The sequence below is a fragment of the Hakea prostrata genome, chromosome 3 (assembly GCF_041222555.1).
Source record: "Hakea prostrata isolate BN-2017 chromosome 3, UWA_Hpros_2, whole genome shotgun sequence".
Lineage (NCBI taxonomy): Eukaryota > Viridiplantae > Streptophyta > Magnoliopsida > Proteales > Proteaceae > Hakea > Hakea prostrata.
The window spans coordinates 46,850,058-46,870,367 of NC_142602.1; the positions used below are offsets into that span (position 1 = coordinate 46,850,058).

The 20,310-nt window shown below is 37.9% G+C and overlaps 2 protein-coding genes across 6 annotated transcripts; one reads left to right on the plus strand and one right to left on the minus strand.

Annotated features, from left to right (window-relative positions):
* Positions 1-438: 438 nt before the first annotated feature.
* LOC149022357 (large ribosomal subunit protein uL3m-like) lies at positions 439-12,660 on the minus strand (the record flags this gene model as incomplete). Its single annotated transcript, XM_089147602.1, has 5 exons — positions 439-834; positions 1,069-1,182; positions 11,149-11,253; positions 12,248-12,457; positions 12,559-12,660. Coding segments are annotated over 5 exons (705 nt in total), but the record flags the coding sequence as incomplete, so codon positions are not given.
* Positions 12,661-13,221: 561 nt separating this feature from the next.
* Positions 13,222-19,838, plus strand: LOC149022358 (uncharacterized). Of its 5 annotated transcripts, XM_089150488.1 has the most exons (8): positions 13,222-14,460; positions 14,548-14,625; positions 14,721-14,823; positions 14,922-14,996; positions 15,099-15,249; positions 15,385-15,454; positions 15,565-15,605; positions 17,520-17,663. In XM_089150488.1, exons 1-8 carry the CDS (start codon positions 13,740-13,742, stop codon positions 17,562-17,564), a joined length of 1,284 nt encoding a protein of 427 aa, XP_089006614.1. In that variant the 5' UTR covers positions 13,222-13,739; the 3' UTR covers positions 17,565-17,663. The 5 variants fall into 5 exon arrangements, with proteins under 5 accessions (XP_089006614.1, XP_089006615.1, XP_089006616.1 ...); XM_089150489.1 differs by lacking the exon at positions 15,385-15,454 and having other exon boundaries at positions 13,224-14,460; positions 17,520-17,643; XM_089150490.1 differs by lacking the exons at positions 15,385-15,454; positions 15,565-15,605 and having other exon boundaries at positions 13,225-14,460.
* Positions 19,839-20,310: the final 472 nt, after the last annotated feature.

The window sequence follows — 20,310 nt, forward strand, 5'->3', positions numbered from 1 at the left end:
ATACCAATAATACACGTTGGAGGAAATTGCAAAGACGGTGAACTCCAGCTCTTTAGAAGCTTGTTATCAAGTAGCTGGTGCAATCAAAGATGGTAGCTGGCAAGGAGTGAATCCACCAAATCCAGAGTCGTTGACTCAAAATTGTAGCAAAATCTAAAAGAAAACAAATGTCAAGTCATATTTATCTCTATCACAAGGATCTTTTACCCAAAATCACGGACAAGTATACAGGTTTTGAGCCCATTCTATTTACCAAAAAAATAAAAAAAAGAAGCGCACGCCAGAATTGACTATTTTTGAATGTCACAATCCAGAGCCTAAAATGCCTGAGATTTATGGATGGGCCAAACAGCCAACAATTATTTTAAACAAAATTCCTGCAGAAGATTATGCCAACTCAGTTCAAATCACAGGTAATGTAAAATTATAAAAATAAAATTACAAGCCCTGCCTCCATCTCTTCTTTTAAATTGCCTATCCAATCTTAGAATGGATAAATTGAATTACCAACAATTTTTGCTGATGCTTTGATCAGAAACCCACTTCCACTGCCTATAATCTGAGAAACACAGCTTGCTAGTTGATCCGATTGAGAGGGAAAGCCAAAAAAAGAAAAGGAAAAAACAAAATTGCTTGTGTCAATATTGAGTACAAGAGTTTCTAATCTCCAGCCATGAATGGATCCAATTCCCCAAGATCAGCCAATAAAGGCTCCAACTCTGAAACATCCTCGTCTTGTGCAGCAAAATAAGTTGGGAATGGAAGCAAAGAAATATCTGGTTTTTTGTAAAAAGCATCTCTAATAAACACAAAGTTCCCTTCTGCACCTGGAACCTGTGACAGTAGAGAGGGAAAGTAAAAGACCCAACAGAGCAGAACTATCAAAGAAAAAGCAATAGCAAGATACTGCTTCCCATGTAACTACCTGTCTTTCTATCTTGCATTCCAACCCCCCAACCTACCCACACCTCCTAAAACTAAAATTTTCCTTTTCTGAGAAGACACAAAAGGTAAAAGTCTATCCAGGATGTAAGCCTAGTAGTGGGTAGGAAATAGACAAAAGCATACCTGGCCTCTGACCCACATCAAGTTCCTTGTTGGATCTATCTTATAGACCCACACATTTTTAACTGTGCACTGCTTCCCACCCATGCGTCCAGGCATTTTCTTGCCTTTGAAAACCTATATGGACAAAACTCAAATTGTCAGTTTTGGTACAGTAATCACAACCTGCAATTGCATAAATATCATACTTTCAGAATCCACCCCATAGTACATCCAAGATACAAAAAGAAGGCAGTAAGAATGGAATTTACACACATCCACACACGAAGGACGACCTCTAAATGCTAGAAGAGGAACTGGTATTCAAGGTTCAAGACTTGAGGGCTCAACATGCCTCGTACAAATGAGGTCCTGAAAATCCGTACCATATCCCGGTGATGGGGCAAGTAACTTCCGTAGTGATCATTGAAAAGCAATTCGATCCGAGTCATCAGACCATTCAAACATGCTCCCAATTCACAGGCAGACAGGAGATTGAAATATATGATCAGCTAAGCCACATTAACATCAGAACCTAAAAGCAGTCAACCAGAGGAGCTAATATATTGGTCACAGAGACACTGAACTTTTGGTTAAGTAGATATTGCTGCTATGGGAAGCCAGTGCCCACAAATATGCGGTTGTAGAAACTCAGCCTGATTTGAAACTTCCAACAGAAAACTAGGTCTTAATCAAATTGAATAAAACAATATGACTTAGATAGTCCCATGTGCCAGCTTTTAGACAATGCTATAGAAAAACCAGCCTCTGAGGAAGATTTCAAGAAAACAAAGACCAATACAAGAATTACCCCTCTACTAATCTCACAAGAAATTGTACAAAAGTGGGTGCAACACATAACTCTAGGGGTAAAGGAGGGACTGTATCTGCTAGACCCCGGAATATTTAAGATTAATAAACAAATTCTAGATAGAGTTAACTACTTTGTTCTATAATTGACTAAACTGATATGAAAAACCCATAGCATAGATTTCATGCCTGGACTGGTATTAACTTAACCAACAATCTCCAAAAATTTCAAACCCATTTATCTGAGTCATGACATCCATTTTATGATTGTCTCATTTCATCTGTACATGGTGGAAATAAATTAGATGCAGATACAATACATAATATATGTTAGAAATCATAACCCTGTAACCAATTTGAGCACAAGAGTTGAAGAAGAAGAGAAAGGAAAGGTGATGTATCAAAACCTATATCATAAAACTTCACGAATCTTGAGCAAAAGTAGCAATAGCAGACACAGATAATCACTGAAACATCACCAAGAAGATAATGCAGCAACTTAAATAAATAATATTCATGTTGCACAGACCATCGAATAATGAGATCAATAGGCGGTAGTGAAGATTAACCATATCCATAATTATCGCAGCAACAGTAACATCAAAGACACTATCCAAATAATGCCAATAGTAGGGAGGAATCTCCACAAAAGAAGATAAAATATGCAGCTCCAATGTCCACACAAGTATGTAAAAAATGTAGCTCCAACGTTTGCAAAACTAGGTAAAAAGTGTAGCTCCAATGTCCGCACAAGTAGGTAAAAAGTGCAGTTCCAATGTCCGCACAAGTGCTCTTCGCAAGAAAACAAGTAGTGGTAATAGGTAATAATTCATCAAATAAAATTCTTGAGTACATAGAGAATAAGTACTAAATGTCCCCCTCACATGTAGCAGTACACGTGGACTAAGACAAGAACAAAATCCCAATAGGAAAGCCCCATATATCTTCAATCAACCCCTCACACTAAAAAATAAGATCCCACACTGAAGCAGTCCATGGTTTACCAAAATAAAATAACGACAAATTAGTAATTAATCCATCACTCCAACTCAATCCATCATTGAGTCCAAGCAAACATATCAAGTATATTAAATCTTGGGTTCCAGACAGATTTTGATAACTCGTCTGCTTATAAAATCAGCAAATTGGCCCCACTCAGAGAAGTAATGGCAATACTTCAAATACACCATATTTTTTCAAGGGGCTGTTAAAGAAAAGAATGTCAAATATGTAAATATTCCAAAACTGAAATAAGAATGGCATGAACGTAATTAGAAGAAATCTCAAAAGAATACGCAAACCAACTCTAAAGGGTAAAGTTGGGAGAAAATCCTTTTAATGGCCAATATGTAAATAGCACACAAAGGTATGTGTACCAATTAAGGTAGGAAACAATCACTAAATATGTTATCCTAAATAGGATGAAATAAAGCCTAAATTTACAGAAACAAAATGGGAACCCATCTTAATTAGATACCTAACCAAAACAATAACAGAAACACCTAATAGAGCAAATCCATATTACCAAAAAAATCAATAGAACAATTCTAAGTGAAAAAACAGGAAGTTAGGAATCAAAAAGAAAAAGGAAGCTAGGAATCTCCAACACCCTCCCCCCCCCCCCCCCCAAAAAAAAAAAAAAAAAAGACAAAAGAAAAAGAAAAAGAAGAATAAAAAGAAGAAGAAGAGAGAGAGAGAGAGAGAGAGAGAGAGGAAAAGACTAACCATAAAAATAGGGACATCAAAGGACATTAGAGTCCTAGTAGGAAAAGGGTAGTTTTGGTAACCAAATCAAAAGGAATCGCAAACACATAGAAATATATCTTTATTAGTTGGTTGATTCAAGGCCCAGATCTAGGTCCACCCTCAAGATCCTTTCCAAGTGCATCAGCAACAAACCCTTGTTTGTAATACACAATGGGTGAGAGAATTGGGTTGATTGGGGGGTTCTAGGGTTGGGCTAGGGGGTAGGGTAGATTAGGCTAAGGTTTAGAAATTAGAGTTATGAAATCCAAGTCTGAATCCTTGCTTTCTTATTGAATTCATAATTGCATATTCTACTTTAGGGTTTAACAGAAATTAGGCTTTCTAGGGGATGGTGAGGTCTAGGGTTATGGTTGAAGGTCAAGGAGGGTTCAAGGAGAGTTATGTAATAGGAGTGTTTTGAGAATTATGGTCAAAAGTAGGGCTGGGTTTCTAGGGTTTTGGAAATCCAGGGCAGCAAAGGAATTAGGGCTAGACTAGGGCTTGGGTTGGTCTGAGTGGGCTGAAATTCAGAGGTAAGGTCACAAGGGTTAGGGGAATTATGTTCCTAAAGTTTGGGACAGATCTAACAGTTAGATTACTGTAAATTTGACCTTGAATTTTAGGTCTAACAAAAAGTACGAAAACTCCAGAAAAAATCTAAAAAATGAAGAAAAGGATATGGGAAGGGGGAGGGATGACTAGCAACAGGGAAGGGGCTGTAACTTACAAGTTTTAGGGTCTGGGGATGGGAAAGACCAACGGACAGGAGAAGAAGAAAGCTTAGGGCTGGGGTGGAATTTAGTATACTTGTGAAAGAAGATGGATGCTTGACTATTGTAAGTTCTATAGAAATTCTCTCAATGAATGCTGTAAGTGAAGTAAACTGTTTCCGGCGGTTGCATAGGGGTTACTTCCCCAACCCCTACGGCCCCTAATTGTTCAAAGCATATTTTGGTTATATTTGCAAATTCCTTGGAGTCATAGGCAAGGTCCCATTGAGTCCAACTAGTTGTCAGAACCCTAGATCTATTTTTATTTTCTCATTCAGTCATTATTTAATGCTTTATTAAAGAGTCCTTGTCTAGGAGTATTTCATGGTCTGTGTTGGAACCCCCTAGTCTCAGTCTACTACTTGTTAGGACTCCTTATTTTTTTCATGTTCAGCTATTGTTCTTCTATTCCAATAGCCTACCTTCATCTCCAAGTAAGTAAACTACAACCCAGCCCCTTCCTAACCCTCTCCCCCTTCTCCTAACCAACCGGCAAGCTCCCCCACCCCTTCTTCTTCCTGCAGCAGCACCATACCCCTCTCCTACAACCCTAGATCCCCGAATCACCTCAACTGTCCCTTCCCCCATAGGATTGCACCCTACCTTTCCCCTTATCTCTACTTTTAGTTTCATCACAGGCCTTTGTCCATTAGGTTTTCAAATTTTCAGCAATTCATCTTCAACCTCTGAAAACCAGAACCTTAGTTTTATTAGAAATCCTATCACTCCAAAATTGCCCGGCCAAACTTCAAACCCCTTTAGGATTGCCATCTCCCACTCCTATTCTACCTCTACCTCTACCTAACCCTACTTGACTTTCCTAAGAGTCCTAACCCAAGTAGGATACTTCAAAGTAACCCTTAACCTATTAGGATTACCCTACAAAACACCAATAACAGTCCTGACTTTCCTAAGAGTCCTAACCCAAGTAGGATACTTCAAAGTAACCCTTAACCTATTAGGATTACCCTACAAAACACCAATAACAGTCCCTTCTCTAGCCTAAGCAAAACCCCAAGACTCAATTTCCTAAACCCTAACTTTAAAATTTTCAACTCTGGAATTACATTACAACAGCAGCCACAACCCTAAGACTACTCAACTCAAACCCAAAAACCTTTAAACCTAACCCTGCCCCTAATCCCAAGACCCGAAAACTAAGTTACAGCAAGGTTTTAAGTTTCTAAACCTAAAGTTCAGTATAGCCTAAGCCTGGCCGAACTCTTCTAGGCCTATATTTAACCTCTGCAAACCCTAGTTCCTTCAAGAATCTGTCAACTGAAGGCACCTATGGCTCTAGAAGACTGCTAGTTCCCTAAGAGAGGTCCTGGAGTGGGCGCAATTCTAGGGCAATATTCCTACAAGCTAAGCCCTAAGATTTGGTTCACATCAGCAAGTCCCTCCAAGGGAACACATGACTCCTAAGCTCTTGCTCCTTCAATCTCAAACTTTATTCATAAACATAATCTGATTTCTTTACAAGTAATGGGCTATACTTATAGCATTTACAAAGGAGCTTACATCAAGACCCCTAATTAGGCCAAATAGCATTTACGAAGGAACTTACACCAAGACTCCTACTTGGGCTAAAGACTCACATTCATACAAGGACTCTATCATAACTCAATTAGAATGATCCAAATTACAAAATAAAGGTAGACCTAGGTTCCTTGTAAGAAGTGGGCTCTATTAAGGGAACCCCTCTTTACTTGGGACTTCTACCCTAACTAGAACTCTTCAATAACTTGACCAAAACAAAACCAAATTCAAAAAAAAAAAGTAGTTTTGGGATCCTACTAACATTCTAGATCCAACTAAAGGAATCCTTCTCTAATTAGGACTCCTAGCTAGACTAAGACTCTTTCAAATCTTAAGAACCCAGGACTCAAATTCAAAAATAAAAGTTACATCTGAACTCCTAATAGGACTCTGAACCAAACTAGGTCAGATTTGGTTTGACTAGGAGACCCAAAATGACCAAAATACCCCTATGCTAGCTGAAATTCCATGGGTTGCTATTGGTAACATGGAACCTCTTTAGGTGGTCCTGGATCTGGTTCATGTCACTATTCTTGACAATCACACAATAGCAAAAGACTACCATTGTCTTCAACCTCAAGATGGGAAACATGGCCTTTAACCAATGAAAAACAACAGTAATATCCCCTCAAAGCCCATCATAGCAAGACCATGAAGCAAATCGCAACAACAAATCAAATAAGTTTTGAATCCCAAAAATCAAGATCGTTAAGATGGAAATCTGAAGTCGACTCTCAAACTGGCAACTATTTCCAGCTCTGATACCATGTTAGAAATCAATACCCTATAACCAATTTGAGGAGAAGAGTTGACAAAGAAGAAGAAGAGAGAGGAAAGGTGATGTATTGCAAGACTTGTGGATAACGTATCCTGCGATTAGGCTTCTATCCTCCCTAAATTGCAGCTCCTCCTTTATTTACAATAAAGTACTTACAATCCTTCAAACAGGACTTACTAATTATGATTTAATTCAGACAAGGATACTACTGTCTTTAGCTACTTTTGACAGATTTACAAGACTAGAAGCTTAACTAAAAACTTCCTAGGACAGAAAAAATGACCTACAACATTTCTGGACTTCAATGGTATATCCCTTCCTACTATTCAAACTACAGCAGAAAAGTTATAATGACAAATTGAGAAACCACATTTATAATTAATGATGACCGAATGCTCTCATAACTAGGACTAAAGGTAATGTAATTGAAGTAACTGCAATATAATTAAACAAAATAAAATATACAGTAATACCACTCCATTTATACATTGATTCAAACTAAGCAATTAATACCTTGAAGTATGAGATGCAATATCAATAGTCCAATTCAATCAGTTCTGTCCAGCCCCAAAAAGGACCGGTCAAAGGGCTTTGGTGCAACAAGCATTGGACTTAATTAAATAAATTAGATCAGTTTAACTTTAGTCTTTTATTTGTTTAAGTATTCCTACATATGAATGAGTGAGATGTTGGTTCGAACTCTGGTATTAATTTCAACTAGGTTTTACGTTTCATTTCCTCTAAATAGCTTATATTAGGATGTGATAAGAGGTTGAATAGAACGAATTGAGTGATGAGCTGACTAAGTGTGAGATTTCCTTCCCCTGTCTCTACTTCACCTTCTTCCTTTTCCTATTCTTCTATCTCCCCATGAAAGCTCACAATAGCCATTCCCGGGCATACATCAACATGAATACATAAGGTGACATCAAAAATGGTTTTCTCCATAGGCAAAAGGCAAGATACGATTTTATGCAACCCAGGTTGGCATTTTGATATAAAATCCTAAAATTGGGTTCATTCTAGGATCCTCTCTTTGAGAACCAGCAATCTTAAGGTATTCCCTTGGAAAGATTGCCTCAATTATTGTACACATAGCAGCAATCATAGGGTTTTGGGGTTGAGACTTGAGGGAAGGGAAAATCCCAAGCAATACCCAAGATGGGATGGAATAGTGGGAAGGTTTGGGTCAGAATTAGGGTTTCTAGGGTTTAGGGTATTCAGGGGATATGAGGTTCCTTCATGATAAGGGTTGTAAGAAAAATATTACCTAGGGGAAAGGTTAGATTAAATGTTTTATGGTCATCTATATCAAAAGTGCTGAAAAAATTGTAGGATCCCAAAGATACATAACCCACCCCATGGAAGATCTGGGATAAATTCTTTGAGATGGGAATTGGGGGTCTAAAGGTGTCGAAATGGATTGAAACTTGGAGAAATATAGGTAACAATACGGGAATATGATTTCCCAAGTTTTGTGGGGGTTTGGATGGCTAAATTGAAAAATATTAAGGTTATTGTTTTAGGGTTTGATGAAGTACGGATATTCAAGAAAATAATTATTACTTGAAATTAGAGGTTCAAAATGAGGTCAAATTGTGATCTAAGGTCACTAGGGTTGGGTGATGAGGCTCATAAAGTTTGGGACAGACCTAACAGTTGGATTGGTGTAGATCTGACCTTAGAATTTGAGTCCCAAGAAAAGTCCAAAAATTCAAGAAAATAAAAAAGGGTGCAATGGATGGGGGAAGAAGGGGGAAGGTAAAGATGAGGCTGGGAATGCAATACTTGTAGATGGTCAAAGATTGCTGGTATTGTTGAATGTTTTCTGAATTTGAAAACTTGCTGAAATTGAAGAAGACAACACTCTAATTCCGTTGCAGCCCTTCGACGAAGACCACGACTAAGATTTCTTCCAAACTCAAATTTGTATTAATCAATTCAACTTGAAAATTATATAGCTAGAGGACTTTATTTATAGCCTCAAATAAGATGTAGAAAAGGACTCTAAGTTGGAAAACCAACTAGATCTCTAATTGGCTTATCCAATAAACTCAATTACTACTCAACTACTTTGACATCAGAGAACTCTAAAACTAACTCTAGAGAAGTCCAATCCAAATTCTAAGAGTAGATATGTGGTCCTAAAAATAAGGAGATTAAAGTGGACTCAATTTGTGGGAGCCCACCCTAGCTAGGAATCTCACCCAAACTAGGACTCTCAAATATCTGGCAAAATAATAATCCAAATACTAAAATTAAATTAGATATAGGATCCAGACAACACCCTGGGCTTAATGGGACCCAGATCTAAGACACCTAAATTTTGTTAAAAATGACCATTCCCTTGGGAAGGTTTAGCCAGCCCTTTGGTGCGTCAATTGGGCTTGGCTCCTGGCCAACTTTTGCCGGTTCTTGGAGGGGGCTAGCCTGGTCATATCATTTTTACAAGACTAAAAGGTCAGCTGAGCAACTCACAGTTAATAAAGGGGAGAGATAAAAGACAGAAACCAGTAATGAATATCTGCTAAACATTCACTCTATGTATGTGAACATTGGCAAGTCACTTTATACATGTTGTCTTGAACAAGGAGCACACTATATGATTTATTTGTTTACTGGAATCAGAAAGGAAGATTTTGGTGAATAGGAATTAATAAAGGCTTCTTACAGGGAATAAGCCCAATAGTTGTTATTGCCATCATACATGTTGATACCCATGAAAAAAATCTCAAGAACATGTCTGCTAAGTCAAGCACATAGACTTCATCACGCCACCATAGTTCTTTGAATAGAAAGTTTCATGCTTGAAGATTACATCCCTAACATCCATGAGCTGCATGAATACTGTTATGGTTTGAAAATGGATATTCACCACACAAGTCCTTCATTCTGCAAAATCTGAGGTCGAATATTTTTCAAGCAGTGAAGAGTTGGTTTAGATTAGTCACTTATTGGATTATTTTATTAAAAATTAGCTTTTGTGGTGAGTTTTGTAGGTGTTGGGCTTTTGATTCTATGGTTTACCTTGTAATTGGCCACTTTAAAGCCCAAAACACAAGTAGAAAGAGAGAAACTGGAATAACTTACTTTAGTTAAAGACTTGTTTTGACTTTTGAGTTCTCTTATTTATTTATTTATTATTTATAACTATTTCACTTTTCTAGTTAAATGTAGATTACCTTAGTGGTCAAGGACTGTGTTAGGCCTTTCCATTTTGCATTTTGAGCTTGTCTTTAGGTCTTCAATTTAAAGTTTATAAGAGGGCTACAGCCATTGCAAAGGAATTTGAGTAATCAAGTTGAGAAAAGAAAGAAAAAAAAAAAACGAAGCCGTACACTTTTGAGAGTATGACATGATGCCAATGGAAAGAGACCAAATTATGGTGAGAGGCTGTGGGGAGTGCAATACTCGATTCTCTTATTTATTTCTCCCTTTTGTATTTTCTACTTCTCTTTTGTTTCTAAGTAAATCAATTTCATTTAGTGATCTATTACAAATTCTGTGACCGATTATGAATATATGCTACAAGTTCATCAATTATTGCCTAGAATCTTGAAGATCAAATCATCATTAAAATTTATCCAAGAAGATCTTGCATGGCATTAAGGTCCTTTGTGATCCAGCTCTACATTAAGTTCTTTGTCATTTCATAAGTTTATGTTGTCTATTGCTTCACCTTCGTTTTTTCTTTTGGGTTAAATATGTGCACATGCTTCTTTCTATTACATGTTAAATTTCTCATGAGGATGCGCTCATTACAAGCATATTTATATCAAATTACAATTAAATGACTTCTTTGCTGCATTACGCTATCAACAACAAAATATAATCACCACTATACTACAACTATGACACACCTAGATGGGGCTAGTCATACTTAGCTCCCAAATTACCAAATCCTTACAAAAATTGGAGAAAACCAATTACCATTTTCTTCATAGAATTAGGAAACAATTAACCCAACATATCACATGAAGTATAACCATCCAAGCTTCTATATGAAACAAATGAAAATCCTAAGGCACATAGGGCCTCATGAACCTCTATCCTTTTCCACATTTCTGTCTCCAGTTTGCACTAAATTTAATAGCATCACCCAACTATTTCTGGAAAAGAAAGTCCACATACATAATTGACAATGTTTAGTTATTTCGTAAAAAGAGCCTTATTAACTGAAATTCACTTATAGATTGGACAAGCAATTCTGCTGGTTGAAAAGGAATGATCTATATCATAATACACAATAAAATATATATATATATATATTGCAAACGAAAAAGCAAATGTCTCAATTACCTAGTGACAATTAAATCCAGTTCAGACTCCCAATGAATCATCAAACTAACCATAGTCATGCCTTATTGAGATGCAAAAAGAGCGAGAACAATATGTACTCATACACACAGATGTAGCAAAGGATTATTAAAAAAACTCAGTACCCATAGAAGAAATACAAACCTTTCCAGGAGCATCTCGTTGACCAGTAGAACCAATACTTCGATGAGATAATGAAGCACCATGAGACGCAGGCATTCCTGAAAATCCCCATCTTTTCATACCACCCTGTCAATGGAAGAATTAAATTATTCTGTAAAAGAGATTTAATTTTTGTCTGGAAAATACATCATTCAATGTTAAATTGATTTGAGTTATTGTTAAATGATCTCTTTTACAGATTTAATTTTTGTCTGGAAAATACATCATTCAATGTTAAATTGATTTGAGTTATTGTTAAATGATCTCCTTACACTTGTCCCATAACTTTCTCTTCTAGGAAAGGTGAAGGAGCAAAGTATTACCTCGACTCAAAACTAATATTATAAACATATAAAGTGAGACAGCACCTTAGCTCGTAAACAGTTTTATTTGCTCCAAGATTGATGCACAAGTCTTCCCGAAAAATTCCACAAATTTTTTTAAAGGAAAAAAACAGAATAAGCAATTTACCAATAAGAAAGAAATGTCTCATGTGGTAAGGTATAAATCGCATTACAAAAAAGAAATAAGTAGAACAACTAATAATCTGCCAAAGATGGGTTTGAATTTTTTCTCTACAGCAATAACGTGGAATAGGATCCATGAAGATAACCCCAAACTGGAGTTGAGCAGCATCCAAGGTGCTGCAAACGAGTTTTGTCTGGTCTTCAATTGCACTTATGCTTTTGATGCGCGGGATGAGAACGTCGGGTTTAAACTAGTTTAACCAACATATTCCCTAGCCTAGAGTATCTGATAGAAAAAAAAATCTTCAAATTGGAAGCCCAAAGATATTAATACTTAACTGCTCCTACCCAGGTACTCCTACTTAAGGCTCATGGAGATAACATATTTAATCATACTTATGAAAATATCTGAACCACATATCAAAGGGTCAATCTTAGTTTACACGGGTAATTACGCTTCTTTTTGCTATACAGAAGGAAGGTATGAATCATGCTGTAAACCCATTTGCCACGGAATGAATCACTCTCCCTTCCTTTTATCAAATCGTTAATCTTCCAGTAAGAAATAACCAAATAAGGATATCTTTCTCTTTTCACAGAGAGTTGGGTTTTACCTGAAATCCCTTCCCACGAGTGATCCCTGTTACATCAACATATTGGCCTGGAACAAAATGACGAACAGTTATCGGAGTACCAACAGGGAGAAGTGCATCCTCCGTGACAGGAAACTCTCTCAGCTTCCTCTTCAATGGCACGTCTTGAGCTCTAAAGTGACCCAATTCAGGTTTCGTCAAATGTTTGGCCTTTTTCTGTCCGCACCCAACCTAAACAACCCAATAACACTCCAAGAACTCTTTCAAACTCAAAACAATCACAAGAAACAAAACTAACTGAACAATCGAAATAAACAAAGTGTCTCCATTACCTGGAGGGCTGTGATTCCTTCCTTCTCGATCGTCTTCACCTGCGACACAATGTTGTCATCCAACCAGAGGACCGAGATTGGAACCCTAGCTCCCCACTTGTCCCCCCCCCCCCCCCCAACCCCACACACCACCCCACCCGCCCGCCCCCCCCCCACCCAGCAGTAATTTTTTTTTTTTTTTTCTCCTCCACCCTCCCCTTTATTTAATTTTTTTTTTTCTTCCCAACCGCGCGGGGGGAGGAGTTTTTCTTTTTTTATTTAATTTATTTTTTTTTTTTTTTGGGGGGGGGAAAAATTTGTCGGGAAAAAAAAAAGGGGGGCTCTTGAAGGGGGGGAAAAAAGCAAAGAAGGAAAAAAAAAAAAGTGGTGGGGGGAAAATTTTTTTGGTGTTTTTTTTGGGGGAAAAAGGGGGGGGGTTTTAATATCAAAAAACCTATTTCTGGGGGGGCGCGGGGCAATTTTGCTTCTGTGGTGCGTAATTAATGCGCACTACGGTGGAGCGAGCCGTCCGATCTAATCGGACGGCTCGCAGCATATTTCCATTAAAAAATGATAAACCCACCTATATTACTTGGTTTTTGCTGACGATTCGGTCCAAGTGGTATTAGGCGGTCCGAGTTGGGCGGTTCGATCAAGCGTTTTATACCTGTGTCAAATACGTAGATACGAATTCAAAAACCACTGAGATTTTCAAAATATTTTGAAAAACACAAAACCCAATCTGAAACCGCCCAACCCTCATTTCGTGATTTCGATTTCGAGGTCCGACGAATCTGGAGAAGAAGAGGAAGAAGAGGAAGAAGAGGAGGAAGAGAGGAGGAAGCACAAGGCAATCTGGAGAAGAAGAGGAGGAAGCACAAGGCGATCCCAACAGGCTGACTCTCAGTATAATTCATGGCGCGTCCCAACAGGCTGTTTCCAGTTGAGGATTTCTCAGAAAAGAAGAAGAGAAATTGAGAAATTTAGACGGTCTTTCCCCACGTTTTCGCTCTCCCCCATTTTCTCCCCTAAATTTAGCTTCCTTCATCTGCATGTTGCTTATCTCAGAGAGAAAGAGAGGGAGAGAAGAGAAGTCTGTGCTCTGGGTCTTTTGGGTGTTCTTCGAAGGAGAAAATTTGCATAATCGTCTGATGCAAACTTAGCAAAGAAGCAAATCATAGCGAGAGAGTGAAGAAACAGAGATGGATTTTATTAAACGAAGACCAGCAGCTAAAAATTCTGTGGTTGCTGGGTCTGTTTGGGAAATTAGAATGAAGAGCGATGCAGTCAATGGTGGGATCAAGGTGTTCAGTGGGGCAGAGAATTCAGAAGGAGTCGTTGGTGAGGATAAAGGGCTTCAATTTTACAACCGGGTGAAGCGGAATCACAATGATGGAACCTCTGGGAAGAGGAGAACTTGGAATGACAGAAACCCATCTCAGATAAGGAAGACGAAATGGGAATTGAAGAGATTAAGCGATGAAGCGTCTCGGAAGGAGCTTGATGTTTCTGTTTCATTTGATTCTCCTCGAAAAATTTTGACGGATGATGAAGGTATCGATGCTGATGGTGAGTACGAAAGAGAAGATGAAGTGGGTAATTTAGAGATTGAGGTTGAGAAGAAGATTTATGATGATAAAGAAGTCAGCTTTGCAGGACAAAAACCTAAAGAAATAGGAGAAGAAACAAAGAAGGTTCTCCAGATTCATGAAAAGCCTATGACTATACCTATCTCTGTTAATGTGAACAAGAAAGTTGCGAATGAAGAGAAGAAACCCAGGAAATTTGTGAATGAAGAGAAGAAAGTTCATCATCAGAATCGAGAAAAACCCAAGCACATTTTTTCAAGGGTGAATAATAAACAGCAAAGCCCTGTTAGATTTCCTCCTCTCATCGATCCTTCTCTCAGAAAAACAGCACCTGGTAAATTATTTCTTGTACCATTTTAGAGATTTCAACTCCTGATTCTGATTGTTTCAGTATTAAATTCTTTATTATGTCTCTCCTCAGTTGCATCTTCAGCTTCAGCTTCAGCTTCAAAGGTGTTCGACAGTATTCCGGATACATCTCACAAGTTGCAGAACATGGGTTAGTTACCAATTTCTCGGCTAAATTGATATGATTATGTTTATTTATTTACTTGAAAAGCACCATCAATTTCACAGTGGTTCTTTCAATTTTAGTGGACTTGGTGATGTGGAGAGACGTTTCAAAATCAGCTTTTGCTTTTGGAGGGGGAATGTTCTTCCTGCTCTTATCATCCTTCATAGGAGAGCTTAATTTTAGGTAAACATTACAAGCCACAGTGATTACAACTCTCCAATAATCTCTGTTGCCATCACTTCCCATCACTGAATTCTATTTTCAGTCCTGATTTTCTACAGCTTGATTTCTGGAATTTCCTACCTGGGCCTTGTCTATATTGCTACTAACTTCTTATCTAAATCAATTCTATTCAGGTAATCCTCCCAAACAACAAATCTTCTTAGTAAAAAGTTCCCATTTTTCTGTTTCTGTCTTTTTGATTTTGTATTCCTTATCCGAGAAACCAAATGTAACAGGGGAAATATAGGTGTGGATATATCAAACAAGGATTGTAAAGTGGAAGAAGAAGAAGCAATCAAGTTATTAAACAGAAACCTTCCTTACTTGAATGAGTTTCTAGTGAATCTCAAGGGCCTCTTATCAGGGGATCCTGCCTCTACAATGAAGGTGAGGTGTAAAATAAACATCTCTTTCTCTTTCTCTCTCTCTCTCTCTCTCTCTCTCTCTCTCTCTCTCTCTCTCTCTCTCTCTCTCTCTAAGGAAGCAGAGTTACTAAGAAAGATAAAATTTTGATAATGGCAGCTAGCAATATTGCTGTTTGTTTTGGCTCGATATGGAAGTTCCATAACCATTTGGGGGATGGCCAAACTGGGTTAGATCAGACTTCTGAATTGTTCAAAACTTTTACAGTTGAACTATCCAAAGAAGAACCTTTTTACTGTTGCTGTATTAATTATTCTTCACTTTCTCTTCTTTGGGTAGGTTTCTTTGGTCTTGCCATGGCTATCAACTCACAGCTCATGGTAATGAAGTTCTATTATTGCCTCCTTTTTTTTTTTTTTTTTTTTTTTTCCTCTTTATAATATCTGCTGATGCAGACCAGTCAATAGTCAAGAACAGACCTGGAGACTAATCAATGGGATATGATGCACCCACTCTTCATTGGTTCACACCCAATTTCCCAAACCCAATGATGATAACTCTGTCGGTCAGTGCTTTTAATTATGGGACCTAGTCCTTGCTAATTGAGCTGCTTCCTTGTGGTTATACCTGTGTGAGGGCCTGGGTAATCTTGTTTCTTGCATCACTGGGAGAATGTGGGGTCTGTAGCATTCTTTCTGACAGTAAAGAGGCTATTGGAGTCAAAGGAGAGTTTTTAGGCAATAATTGGAAGTCATATGCTGTGAATGATAGCACGACCTTTTGATATTAAATGTATGACAATCACAGATAATGATAATCAATTAATTTGAAGGACTCCCCAGATCACTATAAATTGAAGCTCTCATAAAAGGTCAGATGAGATGCAATGAGGATGCCTCAAAGAAAAAGAAAAAGAAAAAAAAATTAAAAAATCTCTTCTTTGCAACTTCCTTCAGATAATGTGTGAAGTAAATCAGGTTAACTGTAGTTGTCAATGAGTTCCAAGGCAGGATAAGATTCATCCATGTATGTCTGATTGTTAGCTCAGTTATGAATAAATACACATTTTAGTGCAAATATTTTGCTATTTGAAATCCTTTCTTTTGACGCTCTTATTCTGGATGATGATCCCAAATGTGTATTGTTGTTTATGTTTTGTTTTTCAGCAAATTCTTTCATCGCTTGTGCTATTATTCAGTTGGTGTCTTTAGTATTCCAGGCTGATATTATTTTGATGAGCAACAGATGCAGAGAGTGACAAAATACCAATTATAGCACATAAGCCCTTTGTGAGAGAACTGAAAAGTGAATTTCAATATTCCCATGTCTTATCTTTGTTGGGGAGATCCACTGGGAATGCTTATGACAACTAGCTAGAGATTTAGTTTTGAGGCTGTTTTAGTGTTACAATTTTGTGAGTGTAACTTTAACTCATGTTTCGAATATACCCCAATCACATTATATTAACCAGTAGTATTTTGTACTCGGGTTGAAGTGACTAATCTTTCTCTTTCTTTGCCAAGTGATTGACTAATGACTTCAATCCTCAAAGAATGGTTTAGTAGCGGTTATATATGATGCACAACATTTTCCTTCTTGTCCGGTTGTCAGATGATGAACTTTCTAAACAACACATTGCCATAAAATGCTGATCAAAGTCCTATGGTTTTAGATGGGATGCCCTCAAATATGTTGTCGGATGCACTTATCCGAGTCGTGATTCTTAATAGCCGAAGCCGGATAGTAGATGGATATCCTTTGCTCCCAACTTCGCAAGTGGATGAAATAAATAATCTCCATGATGATTTCCCGAGTTGCAAATAACGGTGGGTTTATCGATTCGGATGCTTCGATCTCTAGAAATTTGATGCTTGATAGACAAGCCATCGAAATGTCCTTGTCGTGGGCTTGCATCCCCGTGAACAATGATGAGTTGCGGAGCGATTCAGCCGAGGAGCATCTCTCTCTGCTGCATCCCTTCCCAACCATTTGGAAACAACCAGTACTTTGCATGAAAATCTTAATGGCATCACAATGTATACCCCAACCACATAACCCTGATAAACATTATTAAGGAGATAATCAGGTTCCACTGTTCTCAACAACAAGGCCTGCGTAGTTGATATGGTTGAGAAAAAAGTTGTTTTATTTAATTTCTAGTGACAATCAATTGGATTTTTCTTGTGTGGCTTTTATTAGTCACTATTCCCTGCTCAATGTTTCAATAATTTGAGTTATTTTCTGTTTCAAGTTTTTGATGTGACAATTTCTAATTATGATTGATTATTGAACAGGAACAGGAAAAGAGAAGCCTGATTACTTGGCCACACTGGATGTAGATCCAAGCTCACCTACTTATTCAAAAGTTATCCATCGACTACTTGTGCCTTACTTACATGATGAACTACACCACTCTGGTTGGAATGCCTGCAGTTCTTGTTATGGAGATCCAACTGGCAACCGCCATTTTCTGGTCCTCCCATCAAAGTACAATTTATGGTGTGCTTTTGTGCCACTTGCTTTTCCGTATTTAATGTTGAAAACTGAAGTTATCTATTGATTTGAGGGTTGCAATTATTTTTAGATAGCTGAAACACTTATGAAAGGTGTTAGGTAGGGTCACTGATAAAGCATGTGGACTTCAAGCTTTCAGGCCTGGGATCAAAGCCATCCTATCCCCACACCCCCAACCTTATCTGTAGAAAAAGTGGTGGGAAATTGGGATTAGGTGGAGCAACTATACAGAGAAGCATTTGTTTCTCAAAACTCTGTTGTTAAACAACTTTGAAATCATTTCCACCTTAGATTGGTCTGATTGTAGGAATGCCCTTTAAATTTGCCCCTGTATGACATTCTATTCCCCTTCCTCCTGTTTTTGTTATACTTTATACCAATATTTGTCCTTCCCAATTTTAAATTGACCCTCATCTTTGCTAAACTGTTTTGCCTACTCCACTCAGCTTGGCAGAATTTTTGAGTTTAAAATCACTAATTGAATGAGAGTTCATCTTGTGGTGGTGAATGCTCATTTAAATTTTCTTTGGATGCATGTGAAAACTTTCATATTTTAATGGTTGATGACTCCTTTCTTTCTCAAATGCATGTCTATGGGTTTCTACGTGGAGTGTCTTTTTTTTTATTTTTTATTTAATATAAGAAAACGGGAAGAATTACTCCCACAACTTTCACACCAGCAGTCAGTGAAGAGCAGCTCTTTTTATTTCTTAGACAAGTGATGCAAGCAATATAATTTATGTTGTCTGAATTCTAGACACTACAAAGATGGTACCTTGACTTGGAAGTATAAATATGAAATACAACTGTTTTGCACAAGATTGATTTTCCCCAGTGAATTATCATGTTCTACTAGTTATGAATTACTGGATATTGCAGGAACATGTCAAATATGCAGCCTCTGAAGCTTTTTGCTTGTCTCATTTAAACTCATTTTCTTTAATTTTGAAGTCATGTTTTGCACTCATGGTAAACATCTATAATGCTACACAATCTAGTATGTCCAATACAAAGACATTAAAGTGCGAAGGTGAACTAAAACTTTTACTATCATTTGTTGTCTCCTAATTGAGTACTCAACCTTAAGAAAGCCTTATACCAGGCAAATAGGGTGGCTACATGATGTAGTTCTAGATTGGTAGGGGACCAAAGAGAAGTTAATGACCAGATCTGCTATGAACAGTGTGGGCTTGACTAGGCCAAAAAATAGTATTTGGTCATATTAGGGTTAGGATTTTATTGGACTGTGGTTTAGTGAAAGGTTTATGTCAAATGAGGGTGTAGTGGATAACGATGAAGGTCTCACAATGTTTTAATGGGGGTGAAGTGTATGGAATTGATTTGACAAAGAATTTACGGTAGGGTCTTAAGAAAGGGGTTAGAATTGTAGATCTCCATATTTGACTCACTAATGTGCTTGTGGACCTGTGAATGTGGTGCAGTTGTGTGATCATTTATCCGGAATGGGTGGATGCTATTGTGAAGACAGGTCATCTACAAGTATGGAGCAACCCACTCCGGGCAAGGGAGGATGTTACTGCTGACTTCAAACACAACAAAAAATCCAGGTCGGAGATTTTATAGGTGCCCAAATGGTGTAAGGCATCCACATTCTTTTATTTGGGTAGATCAGATGTGTGGCAGTGAAGCAGCAACGTACGTCCATTCTAGAGCTTCAACGTCGTATGACAATGTCAATTGTAGAGGACATGAGGTGAGATCGCCAAAAATATATGACGAGCCACTACGCAATCCGCTGAATTTGGCTGCTGCAAGGCGAGCCCTTACTCATCAAGTGCACAATCAATCAGTGTTAGACCGAATCACAATGTTGTATCATGTAATTTTGTTCTTGTGTGTTTGGGTTTTTTTACTTTCTTGTTATGTACTTTATTCAAGAAAAATATAAACGCCCTACGTTCAAAGTCAATACTATAACATAGACAAGAGGATAAGAGTAAAGTGGTTGGGTATTACTGAAATTTTATTTTAACAAAATATATTGTATCTATGTGAAAGACTGATCAAATTGTAATCAAGGGTTGTAAGTACTTGTCAAAACAATTTTACCTATAATATATGATTCTCAGAGTGATCACAGAGACGAAACGGAATGGTTCCTTTTTAAACGGAACCAACCCGTTTTATCAAAGTGATCACAGAGACGAAATGGGTTGGTTCCTTTTCAAATGGAACCAACCCGTTTCATCAGAGTGATCACAGAGACGAAACGGAATGGTTCCTTTTTAAACGGAACCAACCGGTTTGTCAAAGTGATCCAGAGGCGAAACGGAATGGTTCCTTTTAAACGGAACCAACCCGGGTCATCGCGAGGACGAAGGGTTGGTTTTTTTAAGCGAACCAGCCCTTCTATCGAGTGATCACGAGGAAAGGGTTGGTTCCTTTTTAAGGCTTTCGGTTCGAGATGAGCGGGTTTTTTCGGCCCCCTTGGTTTCCTTTTAACGGAACCAACCCGTTTTATCAAAGTCATCAAAGAGACGAAGGGAATGGTTCCTTTTTAAACGGAACCAACCCGTTTCACCGAGTGATCACGGAGACGAAACGGGTTGG